Source organism: Aspergillus karnatakaensis (assembly GCF_047715665.1).
Source record: "Aspergillus karnatakaensis strain CBS 102800 unplaced genomic scaffold BJY04scaffold_45, whole genome shotgun sequence".
Lineage (NCBI taxonomy): Eukaryota > Fungi > Ascomycota > Eurotiomycetes > Eurotiales > Aspergillaceae > Aspergillus > Aspergillus karnatakaensis.
This window is the reverse complement of record NW_027395757.1, coordinates 36775-49065: the sequence shown is the minus strand read 5'-3', so window position 1 is coordinate 49065 and position 12291 is coordinate 36775. Positions and strand designations below refer to the sequence as shown.

Sequence of the window (12291 nt, the reverse complement as noted above, 5' to 3'; positions counted from 1 at the left end):
CAAGACGGAGAAGAATGGACATTATTTCGCATTGCAACAAGATATAATGAGCTTAATTTCATTTAAAGACCAGACTTCTAAGCTCTGAGTATAAGATTTTTAGTTCCTGTATAATCTCGTAGGATCTCCGATTCCGTTGGAAAAGCATACAATTGAGGGGTAGATAGTGGTGGTGGGGAGCTCCTGACTCCGATTCTTTTTTACTTTCTTTTTTCCTGATCGTCACCAGTCGAGTCTTGACCTTTTCTCTTCTTCTGGGGCTCAGAATATCGCTGCCAGTGTCTCATAATGTCTCAACAAAAGTCCGGTACGTCAATGAGTCTCTTCTCTTGCTCTTTCAGTTTGGATCTTCCAAGATCTCATTTCTGGAGCCTCCCCAGGTCTCTGCCAAGTACAAACCTGGGTGAACTCTGTCCCCACAATTGGCCTATGATCTGTGAATTTAAGGAGACTTTGGCTGACCTGTTTGCTTCTATATCAAGCAATCCTCTCCGTCTACGACAAGACCGGTCTTCTTGACCTGGCAAAGGGTCTGGCCAAGCAGAATGTTCGTCTGCTTGCGTCCGGTGGTACAGCGAGGATGATCCGTGACGCGGGGTTCCCAGTTGAGTGCGTCCCCATATTTCGTCGGGAAGGGTGGCTATCGCAGTTCGAGGGGCTGCTGTGATGGATACACTGGGCTCTGTGCGCTGTGATGGAGCTGACGGACACCAGGGATGTTTCAGCTATCACCCACGCCCCGGAAATGCTCGGTGGGCGTGTCAAGACCCTCCACCCTGCCGTCCACGGCGGTATTCTCGCCCGTGATATCGAGTCCGACGAGAAGGATCTGGCCGACCAGAACATTGCCAAGGTCGATTTCGTTGTCTGCAACCTGTACCCCTTCAAGGAGACCGTCAACAAGGTTAACGTCACCATTGAGGAGGCAATCGAGGAGATTGATATTGGTGGTGTGACTCTGCTCCGTGCCGCCGCTAAGAACCACTCCCGCGTTACCATCCTCTCCGACCCCGAAGACTACCCTGAGTTCCTTAAGGAGCTCGAGGCTGGTGAAATCACGGAAACCAGCCGGAAGTCATACGCCCTCAAGGCGTTCGAACACACTGCGGACTACGACACCGCCATTTCTGGCTTCTTCCGCAAGCAGTATGCTGGCAATGGCGACCAGCAGCTCTCTCTCCGATACGGCACAAACCCACACCAGAAGCCTGCTTCTGCCTACATGCCCCAAGGCAAGCTTCCATTCAAGGCTCTGAACGGGTCTCCTGGTTACGTTAACTTGCTCGATGCTCTTAACGCTTGGGGTCTTGTCAAGGAGCTTAAGCAAGCTCTCGGATACCCTGCTGCTGCCAGCTTCAAGCACGTATCTCCTGCTGGTGCCGCCGTTGGTGTCCCTCTTAGCGACAAGGAACGCAAGGTCTACATGGTCGACGATATCGCCGGTATTGAGTCCTCGGGCCTTGCTCAGGCTTACGCTCGCGCCCGCGGTGCCGATCGTATGTCCAGCTTTGGTGATGTGCTCGCTCTGAGCGACAAGGTCGATGTTACCACCGCCAAGATCATATCCCGCGAGGTTTCTGATGGTGTTATCGCTCCTGGTTACGAGAAGGAGGCTCTTGATATCCTGTCTAAGAAGAAGGGCGGCAAGTACCTTGTCCTCGAGATCGACGAGACTTACGTTCCTGCTGCTGAGGAGACCCGTACTGTCTACGGTGTTCAGCTCAGCCAGCACCGTAACGATGTCGAGATCACCCCTCAAAAGACCTTCAGCACCATCGTCACCCCTAAGGATCTCAAGACTCTCCCTGATGCCGCTTTAAGGGATCTCACTGTGGCTACCATCGCCCTCAAGTACACCCAGTCCAACTCCGTCTGCTACGCTCTTAACGGCCAGGTTGTTGGCCTAGGTGCTGGTCAGCAGAGCCGTATCCACTGCACCCGTCTCGCCGGTGACAAGACCGACAACTGGTGGATGCGCTTCCACGACCGTGTCGTCGACATCAAGTGGAAGGCTGGCACCAAGCGTGCCGACAAGAGCAATGCCATTGACCTGCTTTGCTCCGGTCAGACCCCCCGCAATGACATCGAGAAGGCCGAGTACGATCGTGTCTTTGAGGAAGTCCCTGCACCATTCACACAGGAGGAGCGCGAGTCCTGGCTCGAGAAGCTCAGCGAGGTTGCCGTCTCCTCAGATGCTTTCGTAAGTTCACGCGTTTGTTTGGCAGAGAGTCATCTACTAACCCTATATTATAGTTCCCCTTCATTGACAACGTCTTCCGCGCCGCCCGCTCCGGTGTCAAGTACATTGCTGCTCCTAGCGGTAGCCAGAACGACGGCCCCGTTTTCGACACCGCCGAAAAACTTGGTATCACCTTCGTCGAGCAAGGCACTCGTCTCTTCCATCACTAGGCTTTTAGATTCCTTCTTAGATTGCGACAACCTTATAGCTTGTCAAAAAGGAATCCTACGTTCGTGTAACTCATCATGCTTCTTATCTTGCATTTGTGATATTGGTAGGCTTCAATTGTAGCACGCAATGAGCGTACTCGTTTCTATTCTCGAGCGCGGCTTAAGTATTAGGTGCAGAGTGATTGTGTTGTTTACGATGTGGTCCTTTTTTGAGTATATACACGTACCTGTGATGGAGGTTGATGGTTCGGTATGGGTAGGTGCTCGGCGAAGGGCCCTTCCGTCCTTTACAACATACATTCAGAGGCCTTACTCCGAGCAGTCATCACATCCCAGTGTCCGTATTGGTGTATGATGTGGGCTGGAATATGGGAGCTAAGGTCCACGAGTTGGATCACGGGCATCCCAAACGGGCTTCGGCTGTAACCATGTCCCCGTCGGGCAAGCAGTCTCTACTACCTACCGAGCAATGTTGTTGTCCGGAGCCGGAGATTTACGACGCTGGGTGCAACCAGTGGTAACCTTGGGCTATCTCTCGTCTGCTCGCTCTATGTGCTTACCTTGTCCACCTCCGGCGGCAAATTCTTTATAGCTGGCTGCCTAGTATTCTGGTGGGCTGGATAGACTGGGTCCTAGTAGCCACTGTCGTGCAGTTTGGCTAGTGCTGTCATTTGTTTCTAAAGGTGGCATATGGCGATGCTGGGCTGCGTGATGCCGGTACGGGCGGGGTTTAATTCTGTGTACCGGTATTCTGTTGTCACGAAGTTATAGTGTGAAAGTATATATAACTAACGCTATGTGCGGACACCACGTCAACAATAGAACAACATCGCAGTAGAGTACCGAAGCTCGCGCAACTCGATCAGGGTTACAATAAGCTCAAGGAAGAGCAAAGACGGATCTCTCTCGCCTCGCGATTAGTAAAAAGGTGATCAGCAGTGTTTGCTGCATCAGAAAGCGATGGCGTCGGCATTAAGAAAAAAGAAAAAATAGAACTGCTCCCACGCGGATTTGAACCGCGGACCTCATGATTACTAGTCATGCGCTCTACCAACTGAGCCATAGGAGCTGGTTGGTGTTGAAGTTTTACATTTTATTTATTATAATGTTAATTTTCCCAGACCCATTTTCCATGTCAAGGTTGGTATTTTGATATGCCATCTGAATTGCATAAAGGCGCGGCCGGATATCCACCAGAAGAGCGGGAAACTCTTACTCTTCGAAATTTGTTCGAACCAAGGCACCACATCTTGTTAGGTAGAAGATTTGGCCCAGTAAGATCACCAAAGCAACAACGCTCAACAGTTATTCGCAGGGGACCAAATATCACATAGCAATGATTAAAACGACTACAAATAGCGCACAATATACTGCGTCAGGTATGACTATTGGTACTGGAGAGATTATAGACGTGAGATCAAGCCGCCGGGCACTCGTCACTTTTGGGTCATTTCTCAGGTACGCTCTCTTATATGCTCATGCACGCGACCTAGCACAATCGCCACGGAACTTATTCGTCAAGTATTCACTTGGTCGACCCTTATCATTAGCAGGCTGTTCGTTGCAATCCGGACCCGTTCGTTTCTCCAGGGTTACTCTGTTAGGAGTGCTAGACACCCTACCTCAGCTAGCACTGTTTATGATGAAAGTAAGCCGCAGCAGACGTCAAACTGCTCTGTTCAAGATGCATAGTAAGTCAGCCCAAAAGCTAAGCAACGCCCCCTGATTCCGTTAGCTCGGGCAAGTAGCATAATCGAAACCCTATCCTTGGTGACAATTTGATGGAGCAGGGGATAGATGAGGGCAAGGAGGTAGCCCGGTCTGATGCGATAGAAAAAATCTTGAAGCATTGTCGTGGACTGATCAATAGTGGCACGAGGCCCACGGCTGTCAGCCCAAAACGAGAACGTGGTCGAACAGTTTAGCGGTTGCAGCCTTGCAGGTGGGTTGTACCATGGGGCCTGGCATGGAAGCCTGGAAGCACGAGCTGAGGCTCTGCAGGCAGGCCTCGCCTAAGCTGCAGACGAGCTAGTACGGATGTGGCTTAGTGTACACAATCTTGATCAAATTTTGAAACCGTCCCTCATAGCTTTAGTTACCAAGCAGTTTTTTCATCAACGGCTCCTATGGCTCAGTTGGTAGAGCGCATGACTAGTAATCATGAGGTCCGCGGTTCAAATCCGCGTGGGAGCATTCCTTTTTTGACTTTTTGTAAGTCTTGAGTCAGTTGCAATTGAGGCTGTTCGCATCGGAAGGAGTAAATGTAACTGTCTATGTTTATTTTGGAGTGTTGCACCTGCAGGTCGGCCTGCGTAAGGGTCCTGTTGCTAGACTAGTCGGTTAGGAAGGCAGGAGGGCCGAAAGGCAGACCTAACGCCATCATCTCGGCCCGGGACCAACATACGGAATACCTACTTACCCTGTTTAAACATCTAGACCGATGTGAAGTGTCTATGCAGTCAGCCGCCAGCACCCCTTAATTTTGAATTGAATTGAAGAACTCCTGCAACCGGAGACACCGTGAGGGCTTAGAACCTGCTATTTACAGGTTTGTCCGGACGTCAAACAAACGAAAGACAGCATCAGCCATACGGCAAACGAACTGGAAAAGGATCATTCACTTGATCGTTACTGGTTCATTTGTTCTGACGTTCATCTTATAGTAGCTGACAATGAAAGACTAGTCATTCCTCGAAGCTCGTTGCTCTAAAGACCCTCGGACCAAACCTACAGATTACTGGCAACAATAGCTACTCACGGGATATGCCCCCAGTCTCTTTTGGCGTTGGTCAGTTTTATTCCGCATCGAGTGTCGCCGTTTGATCTCAATCGGTCAAAATTGAGACCTAGTGGATATAGTTCTTTGCCCGCCAGCTCGAGAGCTCAACTCCGCGGTTTTTGTGCTGCGGAGACCCAATCGCTAGAACTCAAACTATCTCAAATCATTTGACACTCACTTCACCCTTCGATTGAACCCAGAAAGTATTTGTTCAATTCACTCGAATCTGATCACCGTCTGTTTGACGGGGAGCTAGAACTAGCTCAGGCACCGGCCAGGCGCACGTGACGGCGGCATAAGCGACACCTCAGCAACGACGGCCGCGCCTCCTGAGCCTTGAGGTCACCTTCCGCTTCCCCAGTGTCACTTTCCCTGCTCACCAACACCTCTATCTCCATTCCTCACTCCGCTTTCTCTCCCGCCTCCCTCTCTTCTTACTCTCTCTTCTTTGCAGCCTTCAATTGCGCCTTTCCACTTCTTCCTTCTGTTCCGTCGATTGATTTGCTTGGCGTTTATCGGGTGGATGAGGTCGTCCTGCGGCCCTTGTAAATATGGCTCCTCTTCCCATCAAGTTTACGGAGCTCATTAATGTGAGCCCCTTTGTTTCAAGAGCGATATTAGGATGTACCCTGGAAGCTAACACTTGATTTTTCCTGCAGTTGACGAATGCCGAAATCGCGGTATGTCCCTCAAAGCTCCTCCGTGGCCTTGGCTGGCCCGTGCCAACAATGCCATCGTGTCCAACTCCGTTGTACCTTCTCGGTCTTTATACTAACGTCGCGTCATTAGCCAGCATCTATTGGTTTCAACACATGTGTAAGTCCGCATCGCATATCGCACGGAACGCTCCAGCTTTCAGTTGCTAAGCTCTATACGTCATACAGACTCTAGAATCGGATTCCTACGTCTGCGTTCGCCAAAAAATCAATGAAGAAGATAAACCCCAGGTCATCATCATTGACCTAAAGAACAACAATGAAGTCATCAAACGGCCTATCAATGCGGACAACGCTATCATGCACTGGACCAAGAACATCATTGCTCTCAAGGCTCAAGGCCGAACAATTCAGATCTTTGACCTCGCGGCCAAGCAGAAGCTCAAGTCTTCGACGATGAACGAAGATGTTGTATACTGGAAGTGGTTCAGCGAAACGAGTCTAGGCATGGTTACGGATACCTCAGTCTACCACTGGGACGTCTTTGATCCCACCCAGTCTCAGCCACAGAAGGTTTTCGACCGACTTCCAAACCTAAGCGTACGTACCGCTAGAATCGAGAACCGTGAAAGCGAGCATATCCGAAGACTAACACGTGTTTTTAGGGCTGCCAAATTATCAACTATCGCGTAAATGACGAGGGAAAGTGGATGGTGGTTGTCGGAATCAGCCAGCAACAAGGTCGTGTTGTTGGTTCAATGCAGCTATACTCCAAGGAGCGTGGTATCTCACAGTTCATTGAGGGACATGCTGCCGCCTTCGCCTCCATCAGAGTCGAGGGATCACCTCTGCCACACAAACTCTTTACCTTTGCTGTGCGGACACAGACCGGTGCCAAATTGCAGATCGCAGAGATTGATCACACGGAGCCCAATCCTAGGTTCCAGAAGAAGGCTGTGGAGGTCTACTTCCCCCAGGAGGCGGTTAACGATTTCCCAGTGGCGATGCAGGTCTCGGAGAAGTACGACATTGTCTACTTGGTCACCAAGTACGGTTTCATCCACCTCTACGACCTTGAGTCTGGCACATGCATCTTCATGAACCGGATATCTAGCGAGACAATCTTCACTACTGCCCCCGACTCCCAGTCTGCGGGTTTGGTCGGCGTTAACCGCAAGGGTCAAGTTCTGGCAGTCAGTGTCGATGAGACCAATATTATCCAGTACTTGATGGAGAACCCTGCCATGTCCGGCCTTGCTGTTAAGCTGGCCTCCAAGGCAGGGCTCCCGGGAGCCGACCACCTTTACCAGCAGCAGTTTGACAACCTGATTGCTCAAGGCAACTTTTCTGAAGCTGCCAAGATTGCTGCGAACTCCCCACGAGGATTCCTGAGGACAGCAGAGACAATTAACCGGTTCAAGAACGCCCCCCAGACCGGACAAATGTCTGTCATCCTTCAGTACTTCGGTATGCTCCTGGATAAGGGCACTCTCAATAAGTACGAAAGTATTGAACTTGTCCGACCGGTCCTCCAGCAGAACCGCAAGCACTTGCTCGAGAAATGGATGCGTGAGAACAAGCTGGAAGGCTCTGAAGAGCTTGGTGACATTGTCCGGCCATATGACATGAACCTCGCCTTGAACATCTACCTCCAGGCGAACGTGCCCAACAAGGTCGTTGCGGGTTTCGCCGAAACAGGCCAATTCGACAAGATCCTCGCCTACTCCAAGCAAGTCGGCTACCAGCCTGATTACACGCAGCTTCTCCAACACATTGTTCGTGTAAACCCGGAGAAGGGTGCTGAGTTCGCGACCCAGCTTGCTAATGAAGAATCGGGTGCCCTCATTGACCTCGATCGCGTCGTTGATGTTTTCCTTTCCCAGAACATGGTCCAGCAGGCCACCTCTTTCCTTCTGGATGCCCTGAAGGATAACAAGCCAGAACACGGCCACCTCCAGACCCGATTGCTCGAGATGAACCTTGTTAACGCCCCGCAAGTCGCTGATGCTATCCTTGGCAATGAGATCTTCACCCATTATGATCGCCCCCGCATTTCTCAGCTCTGCGAGAACGCTGGTCTTATCCAACGGGCCCTGGAAAACACTGATGACTCTGCCGTGATTAAGCGCAACATTGTCCGCACTGATCAGTTGAATACCGAGTGGCTGATGAACTACATCGGGCGCCTTTCGGTTGATCAGACTCTGGATTGCATGGACACAATGCTGGAAGTTAACATCCGCAACAATCTGCAAGCTGTTGTTCAGATCTGTACCAAGTTCTCAGACCTACTGGGACCGAGTCGTCTGATCAGTCTTCTGGAGAAATACCGTACTGCGGAGGGTCTTTACTATTACCTTGGAAGTATTGTCAACCTGTCCGAGGATCCTGAAGTTCACTTTAAGTACATCGAGGCTGCGACTGCGATGAACCAAATCTCAGAGGTTGAACGGATCTGTCGCGAGAGCAACTACTACAACCCCGAGAAAGTCAAGAACTTCCTCAAGGAGGCTCATCTGACGGAGCAACTGCCGCTCATCACCGTCTGTGACCGTTTCAATTTCGTTCACGACCTAGTACTTTACCTCTACCAGAATCAGCAGTACAAGTCGATCGAGGTGTACGTGCAACGGGTCAACCCTTCGCGCACTCCCGCTGTTGTTGGTGGGTTGCTCGATGTTGACTGCGATGAAGGGATCATCAAGAACTTGCTGTCCACTGTTGATCCATCAGTGATTCCCATTGATGAGCTTGTTTCCGAAGTTGAGACTCGCAATAGGCTGAAGCTTCTTCTGCCTTTCCTCGAGGCAACGCTCGCTACTGGTAATCAGCAGCAGGCGGTTTATAACGCTCTTGCAAAGATTTACATTGACAGCAACAACAATCCGGAGAAGTTCCTCAAGGAGAACGACCTGTACGACACTCTGGTAGTCGGAAAGTACTGTGAAAAGCGCGACCCCAATCTCGCCTACATCTCTTACCGCAAGGGACAGAATGATTTAGAGCTCATCAACATCACCAACGAGAACGCTATGTTCAGGGCGCAGGCTCGCTATCTCGTGGAAAGGGCAGATGTTGAGATCTGGCAGTACGTTCTTAGTGAGAACAACAATTACCGTCGGTCTCTCGTTGACCAGGTAGTTGCCACTGCTGTTCCCGAGTCCACCGAGCCAGACAAAGTCTCTGTTGCCGTCAAGGCTTTCCTTGAGGCTGACCTTCCCGGTGATCTTATCGAGCTTCTCGAGAAAATTATCCTTGAGCCTTCACCTTTCGGTGACAATGGTAGCTTGCAAAACCTCTTGATGCTTACCGCCGCCAAGGCCGACAAGGGTCGCCTCATGGATTATATCCATCAACTCAACGAATTCAGCCCCGATGAGATTGCCGAGATGTGTATTTCTGTTGGGTTGTACGAAGAGGCCTTTGAGATTTACAAAAAGGTTAACAACTACATCAATGCCGTCAACGTTCTCGTGGAGAACATTGTCAGCATTGATAGGGCACAAGAGTTTGCTGAGCGGGTCGAACTCCCAGATGTTTGGAGCAAAGTCGCTAAGGCTCAATTGGACGGCCTTCGCGTTTCTGATTCCATCGAGTCCTATATCCATGCTAACGATCCATCCAACTACAACGAGGTCATTGAAACTGCGACACACGCTGGCAAGGATGAGGAACTCGTCAAGTATCTTAAGATGGCCCGGAAGACATTGCGCGAGCCAGCCATTGATACTGGCCTCGCTTTCTGCTATGCTCGCTTGGACCAGCTTGTCGAACTTGAAGATTTCTTGCGGACAACCAACGTTGCCGACATTGAGGCTTCCGGCGACAAGGCCTACGAAGAAGGCTACCATCAAGCTGCCAAGATATTCTACACCAGCATATCAAACTGGGCGAAGTTGGCAACCACACTTGTCCACTTGGAGGACTACCAAGCGGCTGTGGAGTGTGCCCGCAAAGCCAACAGCGTCAAGGTGTGGAAGCAGGTCAACCAGGCATGTGTGGACAAGAAGGAGTTCCGCCTTGCGCAGATCTGTGGTCTCAACCTTATTGTGCATGCGGAGGAATTGCAGGATCTTGTCCGGCAATACGAGCGTAACGGGTACTTTGACGAGCTCATTGCCGTGCTCGAGGCCGGTCTTGGGTTGGAGCGCGCCCACATGGGCATGTTCACCGAGCTGGGTATCGCCCTCTCCAAGTATCACCCCGACCGTGTCATGGAGCACCTCAAGCTCTTCTGGTCTCGCATCAATATCCCCAAGATGATCCGTGCTTGCGAGGAGGCTACTCTGTGGCCTGAACTCGTTTTCTTGTACTGCCACTACGATGAATGGGACAATGCCGCGCTTGCGATGATGGAGCGTGCTGCTGATGCCTGGGAACATCACTCGTTCAAGGACATCATCGTTAAGGTGGCAAACCTGGAGATCTATTACCGTGCCCTTAACTTCTACTTGCAAGAACAGCCCCTTCTCCTCACAGATCTGCTCCAGGTTCTTACCCCCCGCATCGACGTCAACCGTGTTGTGCGCATCTTCCAGACTTCAGATAACATCCCTCTGATCAAACCGTTCCTCCTGAACGTCCAGTCTCAAAACAAGAGGGCAGTGAACGATGCGATCAACGATCTCCTGATCGAGGAGGAAGACTACAAACTGCTGCGCGACTCCGTGGACAACCACGACAACTTCGATGCTGTGCAGCTCGCCCAACGTCTGGAGAAGCACGATCTCATTTTCTTCCGTCAGATTGCAGCCAACATTTACCGCAACAACAAGCGCTGGACCAAGTCGATTGAGCTCTCTAAGCAAGACAAGCTGTACAAGGATGCCATTGAAACGGCAGCAATCTCCGCCAAGCCCGAGGTGGTCGAGGAGCTTCTCCGCTACGTAAGTTTCCTTCTTGATCAAATTTAAAACTGTTTGCTAACTATGTGATAGTTTGTGGACATTGGCAGCCGCGAATGCTACGTTGGCATGTTGTACGCCTGCTACGACCTGATCCGACCTGACGTGATCCTGGAGATCTCATGGCGACACGGACTTCAGGACTTTACGATGCCGTTTATGATCAACTTCCTTTGCGAACAGACCCGTGCGATTGAAATGTTGAAGAAGGACAACGAGGAGCGGAAGTCGCGGGAGGTGACACAAAAGAAGGAGGAGGACAACACACCGATTCTGGGCGGATCCAGACTTATGCTGACCCAGGGCCCTGCCACACCAGCCGCAGGACCTCCTGTGTATGGGCAAGCGAATGGGATAACGCCGCAGGCCACGGGGTTCCGCCCTTTCTAGAAGAGAGGGTTTTCTGACGTTGTACTTATCTGATCGACACCTTTCCTTTTTCTTTTTTCTCATCACGTGTATTTTGATACGATCTCGATTCTCTCGACTAGTTTCAGTTGTGCTGGTGACCTCTGGCTGATCGCCTGGGAAGCGTTAGTAGCTCACTTAATAGCAATATTTCCCAAAACAGTGTGTGCTACATGAGGGGTGGAGTAGAGGGAGTAACCAAGCGTAACCAAGCGTGGTGAAGAAGACTGAAGCGTAACGTAGAAGGAAGGTGCCAAGGCGATGGGCGCTGCAATGATTGTCATTGATGCACAGATTGGCGAAGCGATACCTAGCGATAGAGGGGCGGCAGAGGAGCGGAATCAGGGTAGTGACAGGAGACAGGGAAATTATTGGATGGGAGAACCATGGGAGGGTGTAGCAAGAGTCGCTCCGGTGTGATGCTCTGGGAAGGGAGATGCGCCTGGAGTGCCTTGTCCCGTCTTGGTGGTGATGAAGAGTGGGTAAGCGAGCAAGGAGGACCTGTCACGAGACCGGTTCATGAGGCACGAACAGCAGGAGCTAACACTGCATCGTGGATCACCGAGCAAGAGCGAGTCTTCTCCGGAGAACTGAACAGAGAGATTCGAGAGTCCAGACTAGGAGTCCACAGAGTCCACGGATAGCACGACCGAGGCCCGGAGCATAGCACTCCTGCCAGCCTTCTCCAGGGCTCCACCTGTCTGGGTGAACCACCCGGGAATCTCTTCCCTTTCTCTGACAATAATGTCCTTACGAGTAAGTTAGTAGATACTTGAAGGATACCTCGATAAATAAAATCTCATGGGTAGAATTAACCCGAGTACCCGAGGTACGCAAAGAGCCATTGACTTCCTGAAGCACCCGATGGCTCGGTTATCGTAGGCTTTATGTTAAATTCTGGTTGTATACTCGATAGATCTCATAGCCAAACTATCCTATCAGTTACCGATGGCCTGTTCAGTTAACTAACTATGGCTCGATCGTGGAGACGGACAAGAAAAAACAAAAAATAATAAGGAAAAACGCCGGACCAAGGGAGGGGAAAGATGCCCGGTGTACCGGTGAGCAGGAAATAAATATTTAAATTATTTAAATAATAATATTATGATTTTACTCCAGATTTCCAGGTGTTTTG

At 50.8% G+C, this 12291-nt stretch overlaps 2 protein-coding genes and 2 non-coding genes across 4 annotated transcripts; 3 read left to right on the top strand and 1 right to left on the bottom strand.

Annotated features, from left to right (window-relative positions):
- The first annotated feature begins 69 nt into the window (after positions 1-69).
- On the top strand, positions 70-2586 carry BJY04DRAFT_195487 (phosphoribosylaminoimidazolecarboxamide formyltransferase/IMP cyclohydrolase). The gene is made up of 4 exons (XM_073712221.1): positions 70-307; positions 483-609; positions 715-2200; positions 2254-2586. Exons 1-4 carry the CDS (start codon positions 289-291, stop codon positions 2407-2409), a joined length of 1788 nt encoding a protein of 595 aa, XP_073568308.1. The 5' UTR covers positions 70-288; the 3' UTR covers positions 2410-2586.
- Positions 2587-3405: 819 nt separating this feature from the next.
- BJY04DRAFT_t125 lies at positions 3406-3478 on the bottom strand. Its single transcript has one exon. It is a non-coding gene; the product is annotated as a tRNA-Thr (tRNA).
- Positions 3479-4529: 1051 nt separating this feature from the next.
- Positions 4530-4602, top strand: BJY04DRAFT_t126. The gene has a single exon. It is a non-coding gene; the product is annotated as a tRNA-Thr (tRNA).
- Positions 4603-5547: 945 nt separating this feature from the next.
- Positions 5548-11278, top strand: BJY04DRAFT_109896 (clathrin heavy chain). Its single transcript, XM_073708119.1, has 6 exons — positions 5548-5778; positions 5848-5868; positions 5978-6004; positions 6073-6444; positions 6510-10730; positions 10782-11278. Exons 1-6 carry the CDS (start codon positions 5740-5742, stop codon positions 11136-11138), a joined length of 5037 nt encoding a protein of 1678 aa, XP_073568307.1. The 5' UTR covers positions 5548-5739; the 3' UTR covers positions 11139-11278.
- Positions 11279-12291: the final 1013 nt, after the last annotated feature.

What these genes read in the sequence shown, in the direction of transcription:
- BJY04DRAFT_195487 (XM_073712221.1), top strand. An exon ending in GACGCGGGGTTCCCAGTTGA is followed by an intron (nt 610 to 714) that starts GTGCGTCCCCAT and finishes GACGGACACCAG; the next exon opens with GGATGTTTCAGCTATCACCC. An exon ending in CCGTCTCCTCAGATGCTTTC is followed by an intron (nt 2,201 to 2,253) that starts GTAAGTTCACGC and finishes CCTATATTATAG; the next exon opens with TTCCCCTTCATTGACAACGT.
- BJY04DRAFT_109896 (XM_073708119.1), top strand. Translation starts at nt 5,740, where the DNA reads ATGGCTCCTCTTCCCATCAAGTTTACGGAGCTCATTAAT. An exon ending in AGTTTACGGAGCTCATTAAT is followed by an intron (nt 5,779 to 5,847) that starts GTGAGCCCCTTT and finishes TTTTTCCTGCAG; the next exon opens with TTGACGAATGCCGAAATCGC. An exon ending in ACCGACTTCCAAACCTAAGC is followed by an intron (nt 6,445 to 6,509) that starts GTACGTACCGCT and finishes ACGTGTTTTTAG; the next exon opens with GGCTGCCAAATTATCAACTA.